Source organism: Arabidopsis thaliana, chromosome 5 (genome assembly GCF_000001735.4).
Source record: "Arabidopsis thaliana chromosome 5, partial sequence".
NCBI lineage: Eukaryota > Viridiplantae > Streptophyta > Magnoliopsida > Brassicales > Brassicaceae > Arabidopsis > Arabidopsis thaliana.
The window spans coordinates 3,398,556-3,423,304 of record NC_003076.8 but is presented as its reverse complement, the minus strand read 5'-3'; the positions used below and the strand labels follow the sequence as shown (position 1 = coordinate 3,423,304).

Sequence of the window (24,749 nt, the reverse complement as noted above, 5' to 3'; positions counted from 1 at the left end):
TTTTCCTCGTGTGTGAATGTCTAAACCTTTTTGAAAGTCTAAAAGGCATTTCCTTTACATTGAAAATAACGATTAAAGGCTCTTGCTCTCGATATTTTGATTTCAGATCCAATGTTCATCTCCTAAACAGTCAACACCATGGAAACACTAGAAACTGAGAAATTCTTCTCAGACGATAAACCTCTCCTAAAACCAATTTCAGATCATTCTGAGATCAAGACAAAAGCAAGAAGAAACGCTGTCGTCTCAGTTCTAATTCAGCCCTTCCAATGGTTACAAATGCTGAGTTCTAGGCTAAACCTGAGCTTCGTGCTAGGTGTGGTCCTTGTGTACGGTGTAAACCAAGGGTTCTCTGGTTCGATATTCAAAGTCGTCACAGACTATTACTGGAAAGATGTCCAGCAAGTGCAGCCATCGGTTGTGCAGCTTTACATGGGGTTATATTACATTCCATGGGTCATGAGACCCATTTGGGGTCTCTTCACCGATGTGTTCCCTATCAAAGGTTACAAAAGAAAGCCGTATTTTGTAGTTTCTGGTGTTCTTGGTTTGGTATCTGCGATTGCTATTGTTGTTCTTGGTAAGTTGCCCGCTGCTTTGGCTTTGAGCTGCCTCTTAGGTGTCTCTGCAGCTATGGCCATTGCAGATGTGGTGATTGATGCGTGTATAGCAACAAACAGCATCAATATCCGATCTTTGGCTCCTGATATACAGAGCCTTTGTATGGTTTGTTCATCTGCTGGCGCTTTGGTTGGATACGCAACTAGTGGAGTCTTCGTTCACCAGCTTGGACCTCAGGTTGAGCCTTTACACCTTTTTAGTCACGTTTTCAGGACGTGTTCCCTTTAGATATCGAGATTAGAAACTTGAAATCTCGTTTTTCTGTTTTGTTTTTTCTGATATAGGGAGCATTAGGGGTATTAGCATTTTCGCCTGCAACTATCGTCATACTTGGGTTTTTCATCTACGAGAAAAGATCTTCTACTGTTCCTACACAAAAGACCAAAAAGGTGAGGCCTTAGCCTGTAATCTCAACTCCTTTGATCTCTCTCACAAGTGACCAGAATTGGCGTCGCAGCAGAATAATCCAAACAGAAATTTTCCTTGTCTTTATTTGTTTCTGCCGGATTATTGAAAATTCATGCCTCTTGACTTTATCTCATGACTTGGAATCTTGATCGAACTCTTGAGCAATCGTTTGAATTTTCTTCAGGACACAGATGGCTTAGGAGTAGCGGTGAAGGGAATGTGCAAAACAGTAAAGTACCCTGAAGTGTGGAAGCCATCTCTTTACATGTTCATATCCTTAGCTCTCAACATCAGCACTCATGAAGGCCACTTCTACTGGTACACTGATCCTACAGCTGGGCCCGCCTTTTCCCAGGTTGGTTGTACAATCCTGAAGAAGCTCTTTTTAAAGATCTTGATTTAAAGAATAAAGATAGTGGTTAAACAGTTTGGGTCTTATATAGATTGAGTTCATAGGAACCAGTATAGTTACTAAACGACATGGGAAGCTAGCAAAAACAGGTTCCCATGGATCGCAAGCTCAAGATTGACACTGTGGTAGTATGTCATGATATTATGTGAATCATATTTCAGACTGTTTCGCTGGTTTATATTAATCTCCATGGAGTCACTTCTCTTGAAAGCCTATTTTAGCTAGGAAAAATCTTGTCTTTAGGTTTGTGAATATCTGCATGCCTTATGAAATGGTGTTGAAATTATGATTGTGTGGTAGTGTCACATTGACATATAAAGCTATGGAGTTTCTGAACAAGCTAATAAAATTCTTTATCCAATAATGTAATTATGAGCTAGATTCAAACTTGCTTATTTTGGTCTAAATGCAGGAGTTTGTGGGAATAATCTATGCAGTCGGGGCATTGGCATCTATGTTTGGAGTTCTCATATATCACAAGAAGCTCAAAGGCTATTCCTTTAGGAACATACTCTTCTTTGCACAACTTCTATACGTCTTCTCAGGAATGCTTGATCTAGTCTTCATCAAACGCTGGAACTTAACTCTCGGGATACCAGATTCCTTGTTTGTGATAACCGAAGAATCTTTCACGAAGATGATAAGTAAGATCAGGTGGATCCCCATGGTGGTTCTCAGTACAAGGCTTTGTCCTCTGGGAATCGAAGGCACCTTCTTTGCTTTCCTCATGTGCATTGATAGTTTTGGACAGCTTGCTTCTAAATGGGGTGGAGGGTTTGTTCTTCACGCTTTTGGTGTCACGAGACACGATTTCGGAAATCTCTGGCTCGTGATTCTGATAAGGAATATTTTGAGACTCGTCACTGTGTGTTTCGTTTTCCTCGTTCCAGATTCCGATCATTTGGATGATCTTGTACCTTCTGATGTGTTGCCAAAGAAACAATCAGAAGATGATGATGATGACGACATTAAACTTTTGCTTCTGTAAAGCTATTTTGTATAACATGAAACATTTCGAACAGTAAATGCCTAACATGAACAATTTCAAAGAAACAAAATCTACTAATCAGATGGAAACAGCTTGTAGTTTTTTCATATTTTAAAGGAAATACATGCCGTTTTGTCGTACTATATCTGATGTCACATGTTAAGCGACAGAGACCCTATGTTATTTTACGATTTTGCCCTCTTGTTGGGTTATACAGTATTCGTTTTTCTCTCTCAAACAGTGAAACTTCTTCTTCTTCTTCTCGTCTTCGTCGTCTAAACCTCAAACTCTGCTAGCGAAGTCACAATATCACTCGAAGATGGTAATCGATTTCTTCTCCTAACGTTCCTTTTGTGTAGTTTTAGTGATTCCTTAGTCAATCGCGAAGAAATTTGAGCAAATCCTTTTGGTTAGATCGTGTTAGGTTTTCGAATATCGTTCCTTACGCAGTTTGAATCTCAGTTTCTGATGATTTCTCGTTAGTTTACGGAACATAGAGAAGGAAATTCAAACTTGTTTTGATTGTCTCAGTTCTTATAAGCTGACTATTATCAACTTTCTTCTTTGTTGTGTAGGCTAATCACAACAGTAGTAGGCACACAATCATCTTGTTGCAGAATTCTCCGAGCAGAGCTACGAGGACTTTCATGGACTATGACTCTATAGGCCAAGCTATGGATGGTAATTATTAATTTCGAATCATCATTCTCTAACTAGTCTACTCATTGTTGACTTTGGTTATGATTATGTTGAGGTTTATCTTTGTGGCAACAAGATGGATGATTTTGAATTACGACATGTATATTATATAATTCTGTAGCTATTTCTGTGACTTATTAGGAAGTTCAGATTTTAGTACCAGTGCTATAAGCTGATTGATATATAGTGTGTGATGAGTCTGCTCGGTAATAAAGTGGTAATAAAGTGGTTTGTATTTTGATTACTAACTTGTTTGCTCAATAAAGTGGAGGAATTAGCAATGTAGAAGAAATGTAGGTTTCTTAAGTTCATTACCTCTCTTCCGAGTGTTTAAGTGAATTAAGGAAGCTGTTTTTTTGTTTTTGGTTTTGTAGAAGCAATAAGTTTTTAGCTTGCAACGCTGATTTTTTTCTGGTCGTAAACAGGTATTTGCGGCTTATATGAAAGGAAGTTGAAGGAAATTAACCCTTCTCTCAGAAATATTAGCTATGACATTGCTGACCTTTACAATTTTATTGATGGTCTTGCTGACTTGAGCGCTTTGGTGTAAGTCTTGCCCCTTTCTCTTCTCTTAAATGCTTTAGGTCCTTCCAGGTACTGTCAAATTCACATCACCCTTTCACATTTTTACATAAACTAAAAGGAGGATCCACATTGCATCATCTATAAAGAGCATGAATTGTGTTTATTCTTACTCTTTCCCTCTAAATAATAGTATTCTGTTCCCACTCATACCATTCTTTTGAATTCCTGGATGTTTTGGTAGTCGTTAAAAACATTTAGGAATGTTTAAACTCAAAGCTGCAACAGGCACATGCACAGTTGTTCTTTTGCAAAGAAACTTTCTTCAGAAATTCTCTCTTAATATTCGATAAACTGCATATATCTTGTTCTTAACTAGTTCTCCACTTGCAAGTTCACAGTAGATATTATAGAAATCTCTTGCTAGTAATGTTTATAGAGATTAGTAGGATTCCCATGTTGTATAACAAAACTGTCAATGATCATTTAATTGCTAGTTTGCTACTAAGTTCATTGATAGCTTGGTGCTAATTAAACAAGTAAAGAATCATTATTAGTATCATGATTTTCCTAAAAAGATGGTTATTGCGTGTGAATCGTGAAGGGATTTGTCAATGTTCTTATGATTTTCTAACAAAATCCTCTGGTCATTTTGCAGCTATGACCACTCGATAAGTGCATATCTGCCATATGACAGGCAATGGATTAAGCAGAAGGCATTTCACCATCTGAAGAGAATTGCCAATGGAGGCAGATGAAGAAGAAGCATCATATGAAATTGTCTTACCTGAAGAAACATATGTTGAGAGAGGCCATTTAAAGCATCATCACTCGTTATTATATATATTTGCCAATGTAACATTAATTAATATGCATAGAAAGAGTTGTGGTTCTCTTGGATGTGTTAGCCACTAAAAGTATCTTTGCTATCCAAATTTTAAGCTCATTTCTAGTTTCTATATCAAATTCTTCTTCTCAAATTGATGAGATATTTTGAATCGTCCTCGACTAGAAATTATATCATACTTCGTATAAAGTAATCTTTTTGTTAATAAGTAATCTGATGATATAAGATTTGTAAATTTTAAGTGAACAAAAAAAGAGTGTGTATTATTCTCTTTACCAAGAAAAAAACTGGGTTAAGACTGAACTCTGAAGAAGGTATTTTCTGGAGCATTTTAACCTTTATCTCTCAATCTGCGTTGAGACTAGAGACCATTTTGGTGCCGTGCTATTATCGATTGACAAATTTCCGATTCTGAGAAAAGTTGGATGGTGAAAGATGAGTTCTTTCTCGATCACCCTGGAAGAAAACACCGTTCCAGAAACACAGAGAAGAAGAAGAAGCCAAGAAGAAGGTTTGTTTCTTCTTTTCTTAGCTACCAAAATCCTCAATAGCCTCTATTGGTTTGAATAAATTTATGGTAAATGCAGAGAGCGGAGGATGAAACAGCTCGTCTGTATCAAGAGTCCGTGGAATCGTTTCAAGGGGATAATGCTGCAGCTAAGACTTTTGTTAGAGGTGACAATCAATCCCAATGATAATAAGCTCAAGCCTGATTCTCAAGGTTAGTCTCTTGGAAACCCGACATTGCTTCATCTAGTAGAACTGGAGGCTAGTTTTTCTGTGTTTCATTGAATTGTTTTGATCATGTAGATTGGTAGAATTATGTTTCTATTACATTGAGAAACATGTTAATTAAAAAAAGTATGGACGTTTTCTTCTATGCATTCACGGATCACAGGTGAAAAGTCCAGAGATGGGGATTCCATTTCAAAGAAGGGGAGTAGGTATAACTGTGATTGCTTTTGATTAATCAATCTCTGTCATATCTAATTTCTAGTGTAGGCCTCTTTGATGTGTTTGTTACAATGCTAGAGTTAATTCCATTTCTCTTGTGTTTGTGATGTTTTGGAGTACAATAAACTTCTGTCATCTGCACATAGCAGTTAGCTGAGGTTTCCTACTTCATCAGTATAAACTGTGGGTTTTGAGATGTTGTCCATGCGTATGGCTTGATAAGTTAAAACCAATGTCCATGCTCTTGTGATATAGAAGATTGTCTTCCATGTAATTTCTACAGGTATGTTCCCTCCTTTCTCCCCCCACCATTGGCATCTAAGGGTAAAGGACCAGAGAATAAGGTCAGTAGTTAGAGACCATATCAGTATTTTATATTATTCTGGTTCCTGATTTAAAGTAATGGTTTAACTGATTATTAGTACAATTTTTCCTCTTTCTAGAGGGATGAAGAGAGATCAAAGGAGATGGAAAAGGGAAAGACTCGAAACATAGATCATTTTGTGGAGGAGCTCAAGCGTGAACAAGAAATAAGAGAAAGGCGAAACCAGGATCGCGAGAATTCCCGTGACCATAATAGTGATAACACGGTATGTCGTCATAGTCTTTACTTTTAACCAAATACGTACTGTTGTTTATTTAGAGATACGTACTGCTTTCTGGTATTAAGGCTGTACTTCTCTCAGTCATCTAGCCGCTTTGATGAGCTACCTGATTATTTTGATCCCAGTGGAAGGTTAGGGTCATTGGACGATGGTGACCCACAAACTACAAATCTATATGTTGTGAATCTTTCATCTAAGGTTTGTTCTCATCCAACTTAAATACCTGCGTTGTTTTCCATAGCTATATATCATAATTTTCTTCCCTTGCCTAAAACTTTTGTGGTATTGTCTTTTTTTAGGTTGATGAAAATTTTCTTCTGCGGACTTTTGGAAGATTTGGGCCAATAGCTAGTGTTAAAATTATGTGGCCAAGAACAGAGGAGGAGAAAAGGCGAGAAAGGCATTGTGGCTTTGTTGCTTTCATGAATAGAGCCGACGGAGAAGCTGCAAAAGAGAAAATGCAAGGTTAGCTATACCGTTCAGTATGGAACTGTGTATGTTCATGCGAGGTTCTCAACTTAAATACGTTCGCAGTGTACAATATGATAAAAGAGCAAAAGATGAAGATTATTTCTAGATTTGTTTTCTCAGGTTCCTGCATAGCGATAGCATTTTAACTAAAACTTCAGATCAGCATATTTTAGTAGGTTCTTTAGTGCAAAGCCTGACTTTTCTTATAAGAAATTGCTTTAACGTGTTCAGTTGAAGGCATACGTAAAGAGTTCATTGTTTGGTCAGTGTTACTGCTTTTGTTTGGTGCTTCCATTTTTTCTTTCTTCATTTATACAATGTTGAAAACTACTGCCTCCTAACAATATAGAAATTTATTAATATTTGACTATCTGATTTGATAATAAATGTGCTTCCTTGATGCATGTGCTATGATTTGCAAGACACTAAATATTTTTTACTCCATTTCACAGGGATCATTGTGTATGAGTATGAGCTGAAAATTGGATGGGGTAAAGTAGTTTTTCTGCCATCACAAGCACTACCAGCTCCACCTCCTGGGCATATGGCAATCCGGAGTAAGGAGGTCTGTGGCAGTTAGTTGCTCCTTTGAGATTCATTTTATCCCTGAATGTGACTGTTGCGTCGTTTCATTTCAATACATTTAGATTTAGTTCATGACGGCTGCTTTTGTTTATATGCAACTCTAAAAGCTTTCATTTGTTTTAATTGGCAGGGCTGCAATTTAATTTTTTCTGTTACATCGGGTCCACCAATGAATTCCGTTCCAAATCAAAATTCTGAGCTGGTATGCAAACTTCAAACTTGGTCCATATGACTTAACTTTTTATTTAAAAGTTCCATATGATAAGCGCTTCAGTTACCGGATACTGCTTATATGTTATCCTTCATATATGTTAATCTTTAGCACAAGCATTTCTTTGTTAACTTGAATTTCATCTTCAGGTTCTTACCCCAAATGTTCCGGATATCACTGTTATTTCTCCTGAGGACGAGCACCTCAAACAGATTATAGATACAATGGCCCTTAATGTACTGGACGGTGGATGCGCTTTTGAACAAGCTATTATGGAGAGGGGGCGTGGTAATCCACTTTTTAACTTCTTGTTTGAGCTGGGCTCGAAGGAGCATACCTACTATGTCTGGAGGCTCTATTCCTTTGCTCAGGTACATTTTAATTGTTTCATTATTAGGAATATATGAGGTTCTCGTTCATTTTTGTAATACCCTGATGATTTTTCTCGCCGTCATTTAGGGTGATACCCTTCAAAGGTGGAGAACAGAGCCGTATATCATGATAGCTGGAAGTGGAAGGTATTTAATCTAGCCAGCTTTGAAACTGAGTCAGGTGCTGGATTGTGTTTACCTTAGCACTAATGCATTAACACTGTTGGTTTTCATTTATTATAGATGGATTCCGCCACCGCTGCCTGCAACTAGGAGCCCAGAGCATGGAAAAGAGTCTAGAGGCACATACGCAGCAGGGAAAAGCAGGGTAATCTCCTTACAATCTAACATATCATATCTTCTTCTTTTTTGCATGTTTTTGGAGAAGTTTGTTTATTGATAGCTGATACCTTATCACTTATAAATAATAGTGCACGGAAGCTGAGCAAACTCTAACCGATTCCCAAAGGGATGAATTTGAGGACATGTTGCGCGCTCTAACTTTAGAAAGGAGTCAAATCAGAGAAGCTATGGGGTTTGCTTTGGATAACGCAGAGGCAGCTGGTGAGGTAAAATTTGTTCTGCCTTGGATAACATACACCCTCTGTTGAATCTCTCAGAAAGCTCAACATGTGTTTTGAATTCCCTTTCTTATAAAATAATCATCCATCAATTGTCTCATTTGCAATGGATTATATATACACCTCATAGAGTCTCTAAGCAAAATAACTCATTATGTCATGTTTTCAGACTACATGTCACTGGACCAAAATCTCCAATTTGTTTTTTTTTTACTAAAGATTTGGTTGTTTCACAGGTTGTTGAAGTTCTGACTGAGTCGTTGACCCTGAAAGAGACATCAATTCCCACTAAAGTTGCAAGACTCATGCTTGTGTCTGACATTATTCATAATAGCAGCGCTCGGGTTAAAAATGCCTCTGCATACCGGACAAAATTCGAAGCAACATTACCTGATATAATGGAAAGCTTCAACGATCTATACCACAGCGTACATGGAAGGATTACCGCGGAGGCTCTTAGAGTAATCCCAGAAAGCAAATATTCTTCTTATGTTGTTCTTTACCCTCTCAAGTTCTGTTCTCATTCTTACTTTGTGCAGGAACGAGTACTAAAAGTACTGCAGGTATGGGCAGACTGGTTTCTCTTCTCAGATGCATATATAAATGGGCTACGGGCCACATTTCTCCGGTCAAGAAACTTTGGTGTTACCTCGTTTCATTCTATCTGTGGTGATGCGCCTGATATAGAGAAGAAAGGTCTGATAGGCAATATGAACGATGCTGATAAGATCAATCAAGACGCTGCACTGGCAATGGGTGAAGGAGCTGCAAGGCAAGAGCTAATGAATCGACCAATTTCAGAGCTTGAAAGGCGCTGCAGACACAACGGTCTATCACTTTTAGGGGGTAGAGAGATGATGGTTGCTCGGCTGGTATGTCTGAAAGATGCAGAGAAACAACGTGGCTATGAAGTAGTAGATGAAAATGCAAAGTATCGACAGGGACATTCAACTTGGGAAGAAGTTAACATTGAGCCTAAGCGGATGAAAACCAGCTATGATAAAGTGGAAACTGAAGAGCCTGTGGATCTGGCCTCGACAATACCAATCCCACAGCCGGAGCTAAAAGCCTTTGTAAAGAAGGAGAAAATTGACCTCATTCTACCAACTTCCAGATGGGCGAGAGAAGATGATGAAACTGATGATGAACAAAAAAAGAGCTACTCCTCTGGTAGCGACAATGCTGGTGGAATAACTTTCAAGACCGATGAAGAGGATCTCAAAGCTGATCCAAGTGTTCGTGTCCAGCCTGAAAATGAAATCGACGTGGAGCAAAGGTATGATCTGCATGATGAACTATGTTCCTCAGCACTAATAATTAAAGAGGTAAATGGGGAACTTCTGGAGTAAAATACACCAAAATATTAGCTCTAATCCTTCATGTTGATGCTAGAGTTTCAAAACCAATAAAACGGTGGGGTATTTGGTTATAGCTGAAGGTGGATTTCTAGCTTTTGCAAATGTAGGTATCAGTAGCTGCTCCATTATGAGATGTGCCTTACTTATACTTTTTTTTTATTGCTGCAGACAAAAGCTTAGACACATAGAGATTGCTTTGATAGAGTATCGAGAATCTCTTGAGGAACAAGGGATGAAAAACTCTGAGGAGATAGAAAGAAAAGTTGCTATCCACCGAAAGAGGCTTGAAGCTGATGGCTTATCAGGAAATCGTAAGTTCTTACTAACACACTCAAAAGTTACTATCTTCTGAATGAAAATACATTGGAGACAGACAATTGTTCCACATCCATAACTAAAGCTTGTCCGGTATTATAAGCCTCTGCTGCAAATTCTTTAGTTTGTGTTCAAACGAAATGAACATTGCTTTTATCAACTGCAGAGAGAGTATTGCCCGAGAAAAGGGAGAAGCGTGAAGATTCTAGAGATTCATCTAGAAAGAGAAACCGAAGTGAGAGCCAGAATCGAAGCCAGAGTCCACCACAGAAATCATTAACCAGAGAAAGGGTGAGAGATCATGACTTGGACAAAGACAGACACAGAGACAGAGATAGGCAACAACATGATTTGGACAAGGACCGAAAACGAAGAGCAAAGAGCTCAAGTCGCGAGAGAGACGATCATGATAGAAGCAGAGAGCGAGATAGAGATTGGCGCAGACGAGGCATGAGATGAGATGATTGTTTGTTTTGGTCTCTGCGGTACACGTGGAATGTTTTTCTCTGAAGATTATTAACCTCTTTTGTCTCGTTGACTCTTAAAAAAATATGTAAGAAATTTTGTGTATTACTGTCCCATTTTCATAGTTTACTGCAGAAGTTAACATGTGAGAAGCATAAGTCGTATTTTCTAGCTGACGCTGACGTGAGAGTCTGATGTCGTAAACTTGAACACTGATATAGTGAAAGAAATTTAATCATTAAACTTGGCTTTCAAATATTTGGCATAAACCTTAAATCAATTAAAAAAAGTAGTAAGGGAAAATGCGTCAAAATCTTTGGCCAAGTTAAGAGTCAGCAATCAGCAAAGGGAAATGCATCAGCCATGGAGATAACTTGATAACTCAACTCCTTATGAGCTTTTTGAATCACTGTCTCTTGTGCATAGAACAACATGTAACACTCACATCCTCTCACCACTTCTTCTTCAACCTCATTGATCCATGCATCATCACATCTATACCACAACCCTTTAAGCCTCAGATACGTCACATAGTGACCTGATTCCAACATCCCCTTGTGTGTCACAACCGCAAATATCTCAAACTCCGCTGATGGAGATGATGATGACGAACTGTCATACTCACCTTCTCCATCAAAGGCAAATATTCTGTTCCCAAACCGCTTTCCGATGATGGAGGAAGAGAGGTAAGGAGACATGTTTAGGCGGAACGGATACTGCAAGTAGCTATCAATTTTTCTCGAGGTTTTACGGGTAAGAGAATGTTCGAAACGCTTTACGTGCAAGCAAAGAAGCAGAGGAAGTCTTCTTATAGACATTTGTTTCGAAGATTCTCTCTTTTCTCCACAGCTTTGGCAGTTTAGTTTCTGGTCTGGACCGAGTTTCTCTGACCGTGTGAAGAAATCTAAGCAACCCGAGAGAGTTGGCATGATTGCGTTCACACTTGGTCCACCACTGTATCTGTTCTTTCTGCAATCAGCGGGAGAGAATCCATTCATTGAATCTAAAGTAAGTGAAATGTCGATAAACGGGTCATATGTTGTTGATGTGGATCCACATGTTGTACAGGTGACATCTGATCTTAAAAGACCAGAGAATGCCTTGTGGGTGATACACTGACACTCCTCATTATCTGCATAGTAAACCAACAAACATCAAATCAAATTCTATCTTGAAAGTTTCATCACTCAACAGAAATCTAAGGCCTTCAAACAAAAAACAACACAGAAATGATCTCTTCTTCCAAATTAGATTTACCTTGATACAAACATTTCGACTTCCCTTCGTTCTCATGGATACGGTCCAATAGCGAAATGAAGAACTCGTGAGAATCTTGCTGCTCATATGTAGCTAGATTCGTTGAGTGCTGCCACCAACTTCATGCACCAAAATAAAAGCCGAAAAAATATCAAAATCACCATCACATAATGTCTACGAAGATATCATATAAATTCTAGAAAAGCTTGTATAGACACAAATGAAGAACTCAGAGATCAAACCTGTAAAGCAAATGAGCAGGGCTATATGGAGTCCGATCACCAGAAAACATAGCAGAGAAGATAACATCAAGATCACAAGGCAAACACAACAAACCCATTGTTCTTCTAGGACAAAGATCACGATTATGTTGACCACTCAACCAAAAGTTTCTCAAAGGAGGAGCATGAACAAGTGCTTGCAACACAGCATTCATAAAACAAGTGCTTCCCAGATTGTTCAAACCTCTCAACCCCAAAGGAAACGTCCATTTCTCCCTTCGATCTCGAGGTGAGACCAAAAAATTCGACCCTATGATCAATTGCGAGTCCAATCTCCTCTTCTTGTTCGATCTAACCGCAACAACATCAGCCCCTGATTTAACAGACATACCCAAACCAAAAAGCTGCTTAGACACAACAACCTCGTCGAACTCAGAATCATACACTTGATCGATGCAAGCACAGCAATAAAGCTCAGATCTTTCGACATCAATGGCGATATCATGGCCTTTATTCAACTGGGTATGCAAAAGGATATGACTTGAACAAGAAATGGAACGACAGATCAAACAGATGTAGAGTCTCTTTTGATAAACAGAACAATAACTGCATCTGGGTATGTCGATTCCTTGAAGTTTGATCTTAATCCTTGCATCGTTGAAGCATCTGAACAAGTTATTGAAAGATTTGTAACCATCAGTACCATATCTAAGCTTATAATCAGATAAGTGATTGCACGGATCGGGATTTTTCAGAAATGAAATCCTCGCGGACATGAAAACAAAACTCAGATTCGCTTCAAAAAGAAGAATAAATGGAATCAAAAATCACAGTGACCAAAGTAAGAGTTTTTGTTTGAGATCAAAGAATCAATCCTCTTTTTTTCTGTGATGAAAAACAAAAAAGAAAGAAAATTTCGGATCAGGTTAGCGTGTTAAGAGTCATCATCTCTCTGTTCGTTTTTATCAAATTTTTACTAAAAGATCGGAGGATTATGCAAAGGAAAATTTTACAAGATTAATGGGGAAATATCTATTTCTCTTTTTTTCTACTTTCTTTTTTGGGTGTTTTTTTCTTTCCTGTAAATCTTTTATTTCTTGCAAATCTTATAATCATTAAAGTAAACATTTTTGTCGTCCAGAGATTTTTTAGAGTAGACCGACTTACATGATTCTAAAAGACTGCACTTTGTTCCACGTCGTCTTCTGCTTCCCAAACTTGACCTAGTTTCTCATTGCGCCTTACTAGTCCACTCTCTTGTAACTTCTGAATCAACTAGAAGGTCTCAGTCATGGCAAAATGATATCAAGCATTGATTGATTGTTAACTCAGAATCATTGAGTGGAAGCAATAAAGAGAGTAAAGCTTTTATCTGAAATATTTTATCCATTCCTGTCTAAAAAGATGAGAAACAAAAAGCTGGGAGATAAGGTCCCTTCAGTGCCAATAATACATTCATAGTTATGATGAACAATGAGCATCATACTAAAAAGTGTAAAAACTATGGTTTCTGAGTTTTGAAAATGCTACAAGAATATCATAAGATGAGGGAGGTTCATATCACTTAAGTAACTGTTGCAGTTATCTCACAAAAGTGTTGTCGTTGTCGCGCGGTTTTAGCGGATTATTTTAAAATACAAGAGACGCTGATTCATCAGTGGAAAACAAATCCTCCGCCCGAGTGTTCAACTTCCTGAAAAAGTAAGAGGAGGAAACAAGATGTGCAGCTTAGAGATGATTCGTCAAAATGCCAGATTCTTGCTTTCACGGATGTATTTAAAACACATAGGCCTAAGATTTAGCTTCAGACAGAAATTACCAACCTGAGGAGGGGGTAGAGATGAAACCCAATCTGATGCATGTGTTGGAAGAAGCCCCAAAGTGTTAAGCTGAGAAAGTGAAAATCGTTTGTATAAGGAAACAGTTCTTTACACTTGTAATCTAAGCCAGTGTTGCCATACGGAAAAAGGAAAGAGGATACAATGAGGAAACGAAAAAAAAGTTTCTTACCTTCCAGACACCCAAAGCTAGCCCTCCAAGGTTTAGGGCAAGGAACACTAATTTCGGCATAAGTAGTTCCACTTTGTTATCCTTGAATGGCTCAAAAACTGCAGACAAGGTGTAAAGGTAAAATATAAGGAATGATGGATACTACTTGCAAGTTCAAACACCATTTCATTTAACTTTTATATTTTCCAATCAAGAAGTCATCACAGTTCGATAAACTACATATAATTGTGGGCTGACAAGCTAATTAATAGGATACCAAATTGCATGTTAGGCAAAGACGAATAAGATGTAGTGAAGGAAACTTACTCTTTCCAACACTCTGAAGAGCACTGATAGGCTGCCAAAGAGCAGAGAAAGTAATACCAATACTAAAAAGATGAACTGTGTTTCCAGCCATCCACATCATGAAACCCATCATCATCAAATTCTTAAATGGAGATTGCGCTACTTCCCACGCTTTCTGCTCATTCCCCAAAAAAAACATATCAGTTTTATAAACTTCATCCTCACTTCAAACCCAATCAGATTTGGACAGCGAAATACAGTCTAACGTAAGCTCTGTGACAATCCAATACATGGAAGTCAATGGCTTTTAAGATCTACATAGAGTAAGATACGACTTTCAGATTTGACATAAGTGTATACCTGAAGTTTCCAAGTAGCTTCAGCGTCTTTCTTTTGGCGGCTGTTTGCTGAATCATCCTGAACTCATCAAACGATAACACATCAAATCCCAGTAGCAAAACAACTCAATTCTCAGTCAAAATTCCAAATTGAAACCTCGAATCCAATCGAGAACAACAGGAAATATAAGAATCCAATACCGGAACGGCCTAAAAAGAAAGAAATTAACCTGTTCCTGAGAGGCACGAGAGAAGCCAGGTGGATCGAGGATGTCACGGGAAGATGGAACAGTAGATTGATCGGAGAATTCGACGGCCCATCTCCGACCAGTACCCATCACTGCTTTGCCTTTGTCCATTGTCTTCTTTCTTCGATCGAGAGAGACACAGAGAGATTGGGGAAGAAGAGACCTAGATCGGATTTATCTTCTCCTCAGCTTTAGATGTTTTCCCAATTCGAATAATTGACAAGGAAAGCTAAAAAAAATCTTCACTCCAAACCCGTTTCTTCAGGTCGGGTCCAAATCCAGATATTTTAACTGGATCTCAGTTTCCTTTATTCTATTAGGCTTTTCAGCAACTTGGCAAATTGTTTAATGGGCCTTTACGAACCCATATAGTCTATATTACTTCTATTGCTTCCAAACCGGTACAGGTTCGATTAAAGAGTCTACTACTAATATGAAACGAATTTAGATGTTCATGTAATAATGATGTTCGAATTCGGAGGTTTACACACGATGTATTTTGGTATATCTTCTTGAAGCATGCGATGTGTCATTGTTAAATTGTAGTGGCAAATCTAGATGTGTTGATACTTTGCATCTCTAAATTTGGTTCTGCAGCTACCATTATTGATATATCACTTTTTTATTGTTATTGGAATTGGTACCATATATAAGTTATAAAGCTCGTGAACGATAACACACGCAAGACGAAAGACCATCCACTATTATTGTTCTTAATATTGTTAATATACAAACCTAAAATGGAATTGATTTACATAAGATACTCCCTTCGTTTAAGCCATTCCATCTACCCACTATAAATTATGAGTTGATATAATATTTCATTTCAATCTTTTTATTAGTGGAAACTTATCGGATGATAAAACAAAATCCATTGTGGGATGTGACAACTAACGAATTCCCACACTGCTACAATTCACCAGCTTTATAATTTCTATAACTACATATTCCATAAATTTTAATTTTAGTTTTTTTATTACATATTCCATATAATTGATTGATATTCAGTTACAAAACCACCATTATTCTTTGTTAGATTGTCATTTTCTTTCTTTTCTATCCTACCACAACATTCTCGATCGTATATATCTCGACACTATGCATAGAGATAGACGTTGATAGTCGCCACAGACGAATAACGAGGGTTTCCGAAACAAAATTAAAGAAAACAAGAATTTTGTTTTCATACAAACGTAAAACACCCGGGAGGCCGGGACCATTATAAAGTATCTGAATAATTTAGACTAAACGAGTGTTATTGCCTCCTCATCTTTTTCAAACACTTCAGTATCTTTGTCTTTATGCTGATTTATCGACGTTAACACATTTGCCTTGTATAAGCATTATCTTGACAATAATTAATAACGCCTGTAAGAAAAGCGATGCATCGACTTTAGCAAAAAAAAAAAAAGGATGCATCGAACAAGCTTTATGTTGTTTACAGAATTTGAAAATATTATTGCCTTTTCAATTGGCTCGGTGGTTTTTTATTAGCAGACGTCATATATATCCAACTTTGCATTTTATGTTGAGTTAACCTTTTTATATAAAATATATATGAAGGTTTTATAGAACTTATTTTGGGATTTTATAAATTGAAATCATATTTGAATGCCCTAAACTAACTGTCCATGTGTCAAAAACTGGTATAGTAAATATATTTGTATTTATCAGGAATATAATGTCTGATAAAAATGGAGAGTTAGGTCATCACTCAATTCAATTTGTTTATCAGAAATAAATTATATTTCATCCACCGTCTACGGATTCGATATAATAAAACCAAATTCATAATGAATATCACTCCCCTTTTAATTATATATACAGAGTTTCATATTTAGAACCAACAACCTGCATTATTGATGAGTCAAATAATCAAATATGAGTGTTTAGTTAGTAAAGTAACCAAACAGTAATAAATAGTATATGTTTTTTAAGAGAGATAGTAGTGATTAAGTCAATGTAAATTGTGAATTTGGACGACTGTTGTTGAATTTTCTAAGTTTCTAGAAATTAGGGTACAGATTCCAGCTTTCTCCCACTTCCACTACATTAAGATTCTTTATTAGAATCTTTATCTTTTGTTCCCACTTGTACTCATTACTTTTTGTCAAATTTTGTTTTCCGGAAACTATATATTGAGGCCCACACACATCCAATTAATTGATTTTCTTGTGGATTTTATATGTTATCTCATTCACACTTACATGTATTTGGTCCAAATTACTTTACAATCACTCCATTTACTTATATCTAGTGTATTATTTGTTATTTTTACCTATAACTTTCGTTCAACTTCAGAACTTTCTTTTAAGTATAATTTTCTTAAAGCTTTCACTGTAGGATGCTAAGATGTGAGATCACATGTTGATGTTCAACACGTTCATGTAAACAATTATTAAATCTAGCTACCAAATGCTAACTAAACTACGTACATTTAATTTTCGAAGGAGAGTGATTTCGTGAAGCAACACTATTTCCAAATTGATGCAAACATATGATATGTGACTTAAAATGTATACGCGTAAGTAAGCATGAATCAAGAGACATGATCATGTAGATTAATTTCCTAAAGATGTTGCTTTCATTCTTTTTGTGTTACTTCAATACTATGATCACTTTGGATTCTCTTAATTTTAAGCAACATTATTGCTTGCTGGTATTCAATTATTGGCGTTCTAATATGAGGCTTATGAATTGACTCTTCCATTATTAGGCGAAAATATCATTATGGAGAGTACATTAATGTTTTTGTTAACGAATAAACTATAATTATACGTTTATAAATGGGTTCATTGCACATTTGAATAATTGAAAATATAATTTTGTTTCGCAAATTAACGAATGAGCATCACACACATCCATGCATGATTCGACACCTACCTAATCAGTTTACTACTGATCAATGAATCATTTGGTGGAATATTATCCCGTTCATTGTGCTGAAATTGAAGTGTGCATAGACAACAGAAAATAACAATAATGCTCCATTGCCAGATGATGTGTCACTATCTAACTGGTTAGTGAAACCAATGGAATAGGGTGCCCCTACTTGTGTGATATGTGGATGACTGGATTGCTTCTAAAGCTTAACAACCTCCACTAGAGACTTTCTTGAGCAAAAAAGATTGGTTATAAAGGACCAACCATTGTCATGTTATTGAGTGTCATTTTTGTGAGGGAGAGAATTAAGAGAGCAAAATGAGCATAAATAGGAATCTGTTGAATATCATAATAATCCTTTGTATATGTCTCAATTTGGGTTGTAACGATGGAGCTCAAGAAAGAGAGACTGATTCTCATACTATCCAAGTCAGCTCTCTCCTCCCTTCATCATCATCATCTTGTGTTCTTTCTCCCAGAGGTGATGATTTCTTAGCCAATTCATTTTCTGATATGATTCATTGTCTTTTAGCTTTATAGACAAGGTAGATGAATAGAGACTCTCAATTAGGAAACTTAGGTTATAAATCTTGCTTCCAAGTAGTTGATACTATTACCATCACAGATTCACAGGACTAAGAAAGCGATAGTAAATATGTCTTTAGTAGTATATGTTTAATGGGGGAAACGACAATAATTAGTAGTTGTAATCAAAATTTTGTTAGCTAGTTGAGTGAGTTAACAAAAATTGCAACAATTTATACTCTTTTGTGAGTTAATTATATAAGTACAACTCTGTATGACTCCACATAAGTTGAAAATTTTCTTTATCATTTCCTTAGATAGTAATACATCAACGACCACAAAATATAAGGTTTTGGTTTTTTTTTGGTGATAACTTAAAGAATCTGTGGGCAGTGGGCATATTCGTTTTCTTTCTAACGTGAACTTTTTATCTCATTCCTATTCAGCGTCTACTACAAAGTCTTCACTGCACGTGACGCATAGACACGGCACGTGTTCGCGTCTAAACAATGGCAAGGCCACGAGTCCAGACCATGTCGAGATCCTAAGACTCGACCAGGCTCGCGTAAACTCAATCCACTCAAAACTATCGAAGAAACTCGCAACAGATCACGTCAGTGAAAGCAAGTCAACGGATCTACCGGCTAAAGACGGAAGCACACTCGGTTCAGGTAACTACATCGTGACGGTCGGCCTCGGGACACCAAAGAACGATCTATCACTAATCTTCGACACTGGAAGCGATTTAACGTGGACTCAGTGTCAGCCATGTGTTCGAACTTGCTATGACCAGAAGGAACCAATCTTTAACCCTTCTAAGTCTACTTCTTACTACAACGTATCCTGCTCATCGGCTGCGTGTGGTTCTCTCTCTTCTGCTACAGGTTCAATTTCAGTTTTTGTAGTTCCGGTTATTACAACCATTATAACCGTATCCGCTTTTGTTAACCGGTTTTTAATTTTTTATTAGGAAACGCCGGAAGCTGTTCGGCTTCGAATTGCATCTACGGTATTCAATACGGCGATCAATCGTTCTCCGTCGGATTTCTCGCCAAGGAGAAGTTTACACTAACGAACTCCGACGTATTTGACGGCGTTTATTTCGGTTGCGGCGAGAACAACCAAGGACTTTTCACCGGTGTCGCCGGACTTCTCGGTCTTGGTCGTGACAAGCTTTCGTTTCCGTCGCAGACGGCAACGGCTTACAATAAGATCTTCTCTTACTGCCTCCCTTCCTCCGCTAGCTACACCGGACATCTCACATTCGGATCCGCCGGAATCTCCAGATCCGTTAAATTCACACCAATTTCAACCATCACTGATGGAACTTCCTTCTACGGCCTTAATATCGTCGCAATCACCGTCGGCGGTCAGAAATTGCCGATTCCTTCAACTGTATTCTCTACTCCGGGAGCTTTAATCGATTCCGGCACCGTTATCACTCGTCTCCCGCCGAAAGCCTACGCGGCGTTAAGAAGCTCGTTCAAGGCGAAGATGTCAAAGTATCCGACCACGTCGGGCGTCTCGATCTTGGACACGTGTTTCGATCTCAGCGGGTTTAAGACGGTGACTATCCCGAAAGTGGCGTTCTCTTTCAGCGGTGGCGCCGTCGTGGAGCTTGGTTCGAAAGGGATATTTTACGTGTTTAAGATATCTCAGGTTTGTCTGGCGTTTGCAGGGAATAGCGATGACAGTAACGCTGCCATCTTTGGAAACGTTCAGCAGCAAACGCTAGAAGTTGTGTATGATGGTGCGGGTGGGCGGGTCGGGTTTGCTCCAAACGGGTGTAGTTAAGTTAGTTAATGAAAAACAGAACGGGGTAAATTTTAAATTTATGGATTTGGCACAAATTAGCTTTATCCTTAATCAAGTGTGTAATTTGGGTAAAGATCGGAATTCGTGATGGTCTTTGAAGTAATTGTATAGTAATAAGTGTGCATGATACAACAATTACAAGAACAAACTGTTTATTGTAAAATTTTATTCCAATACAACTATACAAGATGAAAAAAATACAGAGTGTGTTGGTAAAAAGCCCCATAAGAGCCCACGCAAAGACTAGCTGGTTTCAATCCCCTATTAATTACAATCCCCTTAAGCATGCAAAAAATTTATATAATTTTTGCTTTTGTGTTAGCAATCGAAGTGCGTCGACTTATATATACCATGCATACTTTGCAACAGACTAGTTCACCAACTCAAGACAAACTGCTTTTCCAAACTTCAGAACCATCGATGCTACTATAAGGAACAAAGCCTCAGATTACAGGCACAACAGGCCAGATTTAGCTTCGAACCTGCGGCAAAACTAGTTCCGTGGCACTTAAAAATGGAGTTACTTTCCTCTACTATTCAATCAAACTTCTTCGTTTGATGCACTAATCGTTAAGCGAGTTCACAAATCCGCTTCTACCTTTTTTTTTTTTTTGATCTCTTTTTGTAAAGCCTAAATCAGGAACAATGTATATCCATTTAATCTCTAATGAAATGACGCTACAAAAAAAAAAAAAATTAGTTCACTGCTCAATCAATCGCGCTTAGACTTTAGTGGAATATTACAACCCATTGAGTACGCTAGACTTGGAGACTGGAGACTGGAGTGAAGACAAAAAGAACAGAATGACATCAACATCTAGCTGACGATTAAACGCCAAATTTGGAGCCTAGAGGACCAAATTACACGTTAACAATAATATCTAGAGGAAAATGTTACAACCCCTTTAGTACGCGGGACATGGAGACTTGAGACTTGGAGTCAGTCGTCTCGAGAGACAGAAATATCAAACACAAACAGGTTGGAGTCCCTACTTAATAATGTGAATGTATGTATGATATCTTAGACTTTAACAACAGCCACTAGACACTTATCTACAGCAAAGAGAATGGTTATAAAAGGACCAACCAAATTCATGTAATTGAGTAACACTTTTCTTGTTGTGAGAGTAAGAGGGAGGTTAAAATGAGCATAATGAGGAATTTCTTGAGTATGATAATTATGCTTTGCGTATGTCTCAATTGGTGTTTTGCTGAAGGAGCTGAGAAAAGCGATAGTGGAAAGGTACTTGATTCTTACACCATTCAAGTCAGCTCTCTGTTCCCTTCATCATCATCTTGTGTCCCTTCTTCAAAAGGTGATTATCTTAGCCTATTTACTCACCGATGATTCATTGTGTTTAGAGTTCTTTTTTTGGGTCTCTTTTGTTATATTTTAACATGCTATTTTCTTCACAGCATCTAATACCAAGTCGTCGCTGCGCGTGGTGCACATGCATGGTGCGTGCTCGCATCTTAGCAGCGATGCGAGAGTCGACCATGACGAAATCATCAGACGCGATCAAGCACGTGTGGAGTCCATCTACTCAAAATTGTCAAAGAATAGCGCAAATGAAGTCAGCGAAGCCAAGTCAACGGAGCTACCGGCTAAAAGTGGAATCACACTCGGATCAGGAAACTACATCGTAACAATCGGAATCGGGACACCGAAGCACGATCTATCGCTGGTCTTCGACACCGGAAGTGACCTGACATGGACTCAATGTGAGCCATGTCTAGGAAGTTGCTATTCACAAAAGGAACCAAAATTTAACCCTTCTTCGTCTTCTACTTACCAAAACGTCTCGTGCTCATCTCCAATGTGTGAAGACGCTGAGAGTTGTTCGGCTTCCAACTGCGTATACAGTATCGTTTACGGCGATAAGTCGTTTACCCAAGGATTTCTTGCAAAGGAGAAATTTACCCTAACGAACTCTGATGTTTTGGAGGATGTTTACTTTGGTTGCGGTGAAAACAACCAAGGACTTTTCGACGGTGTTGCTGGGCTTCTCGGCCTTGGCCCTGGCAAACTCTCACTACCGGCGCAAACAACAACGACCTACAACAATATCTTCTCCTACTGTCTACCTTCTTTCACAAGTAACAGTACTGGCCATCTTACCTTTGGATCCGCTGGAATCTCTGAATCCGTTAAATTCACACCGATTTCTTCCTTCCCAAGCGCATTCAATTATGGCATCGATATCATAGGTATCAGTGTAGGCGACAAGGAATTAGCGATTACTCCAAACTCATTCTCGACCGAAGGTGCTATAATCGACTCAGGCACAGTGTTTACTCGCCTCCCTACCAAAGTCTACGCGGAACTCCGCAGTGTTTTTAAGGAAAAGATGTCGAGTTACAAGAGTACGTCGGGATACGGGCTTTTTGACACATGTTACGATTTCACTGGCTTGGATACGGTGACATACCCGACGATTGCATTCTCCTTCGCCGGTAGCACTGTCGTAGAACTTGATGGATCAGGGATTTCGTTGCCGATCAAGATATCACAGGTTTGTTTGGCGTTTGCAGGGAATGATGACCTTCCCGCCATCTTTGGAAACGTTCAGCAGACGACGCTAGATGTTGTGTACGACGTGGCTGGTGGACGAGTCGGTTTTGCTCCCAATGGTTGTTAATTAGCTACTTGAACAAAAAGAAGAGGAGAGGGTTTTGTAATTTGAGTAAGGGTTTGGCTCGTAAATTTAGCTCCTATTTATATATAGTACGTGTGCTAAGTAAATTGCCCCAAAAATAATTTTGTGTGTGCGCGGCAATTGCTTTCTTATATATATACGACATGTAGATTTGCTTTCTTATATACTTCAATCCTGACTTGGAAGTAAGTTTTTTAGTAACGTCAAACATGCTTCAACATTTGCTTAATGTACAAGTCCGATTTAAGCTACCAGAATCATCTTTTTCCTTGAGTGTAACCTTTTTTACTCGAAAAAGCATAAATTCATTACACACTTTTATGAGTTTTTAGAGGTATAAAATCTCCCCCAAGATTCAACATTTTCGCTTTTCCTATTAATGACTCATCTGTCACACGACTCTTAAATGATCATCACACGCTTATTTATTCCGGCGAAAGTGGACTATTAATTTCTCTATATTCTGGTTCCAGCTAACAAAAGAACAAAGAATAATCCGTCGAACTTCAATTTAATTCCATTAAATATATCATGAAACCTCTTGATTAATTACAAAATCCATTAACAAAAAAATAATTAATATAAATTTGATTGAGATTAATGAAAATTGTTTCAGATTCTTTGAGAGACAGTAAAGAGAAAAATACTTCATTGACATGTTGTGGTTTAATCTCAATCCTCGTCCTCGTCATGGTTAACTTTCGCCGAACTTAATGTTCTACACGGTTGTGACGGCAGTTGCTGCGGTGGTGGCGCGTCGACAACAAACGCTGACGACATCTCCATTTGGCAAACTCTAACAGCTCCGATTAATCTCTCCGGCAGCTCCTCTTCCGTTTGTGCCTCTGCTAAGAACCCCATATCGATTGTCACGCTCGTCACGTACCCTAAAGCCAGCCGTAGAATCGCCGTTGCGATCGCTGAGCTGCTAATGTCGACGTCAATTTCAAAGTAGTTAGGACCTCTGTGGTAATTGCACGTCAAGGCTTTACCTAGAAGACAAGCGCTATAGTTCCCCACCGCGGCTTTAACTACCCAAGGACCTTTCACAATCCGATTCACGATTTTGAATCTCTGGTTCCGGAAGGCATCGTCGCCGTTGATGAACCGGTGGAGAAGCGAACCGGAAGGAATCGGTTCTTCCGTCGCGAAGTAGAACACGGCGCTGTGATGATCCTTACCTGGAATCTGGAGATTCACGGCGAAGATGAAGCTCTTGAGAGATTGACCGCGAGATTGAGCTTTTCTAAGCGCGTGAGCTACACGGTTATCGGGACGAGCGAGCGCGTTCTCGAGTTTGGTACTTGATTTGAGCCAGTCCATGCCGGCGGGAGAAAGGAGGTAATCACCGGCGGGAGTTTTTTGTTTTTTGGACAAGTAAGAATCGGAGCGGAGAGAGAAAACATCGCCGGGAGGAGAAGCCCAGCCGTCGGTACCTGTATCGGGATCTACGCGACGGAGAGATCCGCCGTTGGTTGATTCGGTAATCCATTCCGGTATGGCGGAGGATGAAGCGGATCTGACCGGCTTTGACTTGTTTTCTCCGGTAGAGCTACGATGTCGCTGCTTGGAAGGGCTCATGGTTTATTGGTCTGTGTGTGTATGTGTGGTCGTTGGCCCTTCTCTCTCTCCAAAGACGACTTTGTGTGGTGTGACAAAAATAAGGGACGGAGGAAATGGCTTTTGTAGTTTTATAGAAAACTCCATCCATTAGTATCCCTCCCTAAGCTTGGCTTATCTGTATATTTCATGTGTGTTTTTTCTCAATTAATGACGATAATTATGTGAGATATTTTACTTCTAATAAATTTTAATTCTTAATATTTTCTTTCAAAAGAAATGAAGATTTTTTCTTCTTTTACATTTTTGACAATTTCAGGTTTTCTTGTATTTCTGATTGGTAAATAATTTGCATAGAACTGGAAGACCACGTGTTAAACCAACCAATCATGATTATTGCATTTTTGGCAGTAGGCACGAACAACTTTTTGTCGACACATTATCATTAATTTTTGTATACAGGAAAAGTACAAGCTAATTAGTTGGTGGAAATGGCATGCATTCGCATTTGTAGCTGGTTATCAATAAAATATACAA

The 24,749-nt window shown here is 38.4% G+C and overlaps 8 protein-coding genes across 12 annotated transcripts; 5 read left to right on the top strand and 3 right to left on the bottom strand.

Moving 5' to 3' along the window:
• Window positions 1–5: 5 nt before the first annotated feature.
• Window positions 6–2,605, top strand: AT5G10820 (Major facilitator superfamily protein). The gene is made up of 4 exons (NM_121120.4): window positions 6–798; window positions 906–1,010; window positions 1,214–1,384; window positions 1,854–2,605. The coding sequence occupies exons 1-4, from the start codon at window positions 139–141 to the stop codon at window positions 2,427–2,429; spliced, it is 1,512 nt and encodes a 503-aa protein (NP_196643.1). The 5' UTR covers window positions 6–138; the 3' UTR covers window positions 2,430–2,605.
• A 7-nt stretch (window positions 2,606–2,612) lies between these two features.
• Window positions 2,613–4,695, top strand: ER (enhancer of rudimentary protein). Its single transcript, NM_121119.3, has 4 exons — window positions 2,613–2,751; window positions 3,005–3,110; window positions 3,554–3,674; window positions 4,309–4,695. The coding sequence occupies exons 1-4, from the start codon at window positions 2,749–2,751 to the stop codon at window positions 4,406–4,408; spliced, it is 330 nt and encodes a 109-aa protein (NP_568240.1). The 5' UTR covers window positions 2,613–2,748; the 3' UTR covers window positions 4,409–4,695.
• Window positions 4,696–4,751: 56 nt separating this feature from the next.
• Window positions 4,752–10,651, top strand: AT5G10800 (RNA recognition motif (RRM)-containing protein; the record flags this gene model as incomplete). 3 transcript variants are annotated; one of them, NM_121118.5, is made up of 17 exons in its annotated part: window positions 4,752–5,008; window positions 5,085–5,218; window positions 5,396–5,441; window positions 5,735–5,795; window positions 5,895–6,041; window positions 6,138–6,254; window positions 6,356–6,521; window positions 6,980–7,092; window positions 7,243–7,314; window positions 7,473–7,694; window positions 7,783–7,841; window positions 7,938–8,022; window positions 8,126–8,263; window positions 8,512–8,736; window positions 8,815–9,551; window positions 9,802–9,944; window positions 10,115–10,651. In NM_121118.5, 17 exons carry the CDS (start codon window positions 4,923–4,925, stop codon window positions 10,405–10,407), a joined length of 2,844 nt encoding a protein of 947 aa, NP_196641.2. In that variant the 3' UTR covers window positions 10,408–10,651. The 3 variants fall into 3 exon arrangements, with proteins under 3 accessions (NP_196641.2, NP_001331098.1, NP_001331099.1); NM_001343139.1 differs by lacking the exons at window positions 9,802–9,944; window positions 10,115–10,651 and having other exon boundaries at window positions 4,923–5,008; window positions 8,815–9,799; NM_001343138.1 differs by lacking the exons at window positions 4,752–5,008; window positions 5,085–5,218; window positions 5,396–5,441; window positions 5,735–5,795; window positions 5,895–6,041 and having other exon boundaries at window positions 6,090–6,254; window positions 8,512–9,551.
• On the bottom strand, window positions 10,269–13,220 carry UBP22 (ubiquitin-specific protease 22). 2 transcript variants are annotated; one of them, NM_001343137.1, is made up of 4 exons: window positions 13,059–13,220; window positions 11,913–12,557; window positions 11,671–11,789; window positions 10,269–11,545 (listed from the first exon to the last, which is right to left on the bottom strand). In NM_001343137.1, exons 2-4 carry the CDS (start codon window positions 12,278–12,280, stop codon window positions 10,746–10,748), a joined length of 1,287 nt encoding a protein of 428 aa, NP_001332186.1. In that variant the 5' UTR covers window positions 12,281–12,557; window positions 13,059–13,220; the 3' UTR covers window positions 10,269–10,745. The 2 variants fall into 2 exon arrangements, with proteins under 2 accessions (NP_001332186.1, NP_568239.1); NM_121117.2 differs by lacking the exon at window positions 13,059–13,220 and having other exon boundaries at window positions 11,913–13,024.
• Window positions 13,221–13,228: 8 nt separating this feature from the next.
• On the bottom strand, window positions 13,229–15,096 carry AT5G10780 (ER membrane protein complex subunit-like protein). Of its 2 annotated transcripts, none has more exons than NM_121116.4 (6): window positions 14,755–15,096; window positions 14,547–14,603; window positions 14,208–14,361; window positions 13,902–13,999; window positions 13,715–13,780; window positions 13,229–13,584 (listed from the first exon to the last, which is right to left on the bottom strand). In NM_121116.4, the coding sequence occupies exons 1-6, from the start codon at window positions 14,881–14,883 to the stop codon at window positions 13,546–13,548; spliced, it is 543 nt and encodes a 180-aa protein (NP_568238.1). In that variant the 5' UTR covers window positions 14,884–15,096; the 3' UTR covers window positions 13,229–13,545. The 2 variants fall into 2 exon arrangements, with proteins under 2 accessions (NP_568238.1, NP_001078568.1); NM_001085099.1 differs by having other exon boundaries at window positions 13,235–13,580; window positions 14,755–15,026.
• Window positions 15,097–17,733: 2,637 nt separating this feature from the next.
• AT5G10770 (Eukaryotic aspartyl protease family protein) lies at window positions 17,734–20,284 on the top strand. Its single transcript, NM_121115.4, has 3 exons — window positions 17,734–18,136; window positions 18,627–19,064; window positions 19,151–20,284. The coding sequence occupies exons 1-3, from the start codon at window positions 17,974–17,976 to the stop codon at window positions 19,972–19,974; spliced, it is 1,425 nt and encodes a 474-aa protein (NP_196638.2). The 5' UTR covers window positions 17,734–17,973; the 3' UTR covers window positions 19,975–20,284.
• A 631-nt stretch (window positions 20,285–20,915) lies between these two features.
• AT5G10760 (Eukaryotic aspartyl protease family protein) lies at window positions 20,916–22,983 on the top strand. Its single transcript, NM_121114.4, has 2 exons — window positions 20,916–21,311; window positions 21,412–22,983. The coding sequence occupies exons 1-2, from the start codon at window positions 21,140–21,142 to the stop codon at window positions 22,632–22,634; spliced, it is 1,395 nt and encodes a 464-aa protein (NP_196637.1). The 5' UTR covers window positions 20,916–21,139; the 3' UTR covers window positions 22,635–22,983.
• A 40-nt stretch (window positions 22,984–23,023) lies between these two features.
• AT5G10750 (enhanced disease resistance-like protein (DUF1336)) lies at window positions 23,024–24,515 on the bottom strand. Its single transcript, NM_121113.4, has one exon. It carries the CDS (start codon window positions 24,231–24,233, stop codon window positions 23,325–23,327), a length of 909 nt encoding a protein of 302 aa, NP_196636.1. The 5' UTR covers window positions 24,234–24,515; the 3' UTR covers window positions 23,024–23,324.
• Between the last annotated feature and the right edge of the window lie 234 nt (window positions 24,516–24,749).

Excerpts from the sequence above, each read along its gene's own strand:
- AT5G10820 (NM_121120.4), top strand. The coding sequence starts at position 139 with ATGGAAACACTAGAAACTGAGAAATTCTTCTCAGACGATAAACCTCTC. Across the intron at positions 799-905 it reads TTCACCAGCTTGGACCTCAG|GGAGCATTAGGGGTATTAGC; the intron begins GTTGAGCCTTTA and ends TTTCTGATATAG. Across the intron at positions 1,385-1,853 it reads CTGGGCCCGCCTTTTCCCAG|GAGTTTGTGGGAATAATCTA; the intron begins GTTGGTTGTACA and ends GTCTAAATGCAG.
- ER (NM_121119.3), top strand. Across the intron at positions 3,111-3,553 it reads TATAGGCCAAGCTATGGATG|GTATTTGCGGCTTATATGAA; the intron begins GTAATTATTAAT and ends GGTCGTAAACAG. Across the intron at positions 3,675-4,308 it reads GCTGACTTGAGCGCTTTGGT|CTATGACCACTCGATAAGTG; the intron begins GTAAGTCTTGCC and ends GTCATTTTGCAG.
- UBP22 (NM_121117.2), bottom strand. The coding sequence starts at position 12,667 with ATGTCCGCGAGGATTTCATTTCTGAAAAATCCCGATCCGTGCAATCAC. Across the intron at positions 11,790-11,912 it reads CCTGCTCATTTGCTTTACAG|TTGGTGGCAGCACTCAACGA; the intron begins GTTTGATCTCTG and ends TGGTGCATGAAG. Across the intron at positions 11,546-11,670 it reads GTCGAAATGTTTGTATCAAG|ATAATGAGGAGTGTCAGTGT; the intron begins GTAAATCTAATT and ends TTTACTATGCAG.
- AT5G10780 (NM_001085099.1), bottom strand. The coding sequence starts at position 14,883 with ATGGACAAAGGCAAAGCAGTGATGGGTACTGGTCGGAGATGGGCCGTC. Across the intron at positions 14,000-14,207 it reads TCTTCAGAGTGTTGGAAAGA|TTTTTGAGCCATTCAAGGAT; the intron begins GTAAGTTTCCTT and ends CCTTGTCTGCAG. Across the intron at positions 13,581-13,714 it reads CATCTCTACCCCCTCCTCAG|TTGAACACTCGGGCGGAGGA; the intron begins GTTGGTAATTTC and ends TTTTTCAGGAAG.
- AT5G10770 (NM_121115.4), top strand. The coding sequence starts at position 17,974 with ATGAGCATAAATAGGAATCTGTTGAATATCATAATAATCCTTTGTATA. Across the intron at positions 18,137-18,626 it reads TTGTGTTCTTTCTCCCAGAG|CGTCTACTACAAAGTCTTCA; the intron begins GTGATGATTTCT and ends ATTCCTATTCAG. Across the intron at positions 19,065-19,150 it reads TTCTCTCTCTTCTGCTACAG|GAAACGCCGGAAGCTGTTCG; the intron begins GTTCAATTTCAG and ends ATTTTTTATTAG.
- AT5G10760 (NM_121114.4), top strand. The coding sequence starts at position 21,140 with ATGAGCATAATGAGGAATTTCTTGAGTATGATAATTATGCTTTGCGTA. Across the intron at positions 21,312-21,411 it reads TTGTGTCCCTTCTTCAAAAG|CATCTAATACCAAGTCGTCG; the intron begins GTGATTATCTTA and ends TTTTCTTCACAG.
- AT5G10750 (NM_121113.4), bottom strand. The coding sequence starts at position 24,233 with ATGAGCCCTTCCAAGCAGCGACATCGTAGCTCTACCGGAGAAAACAAG.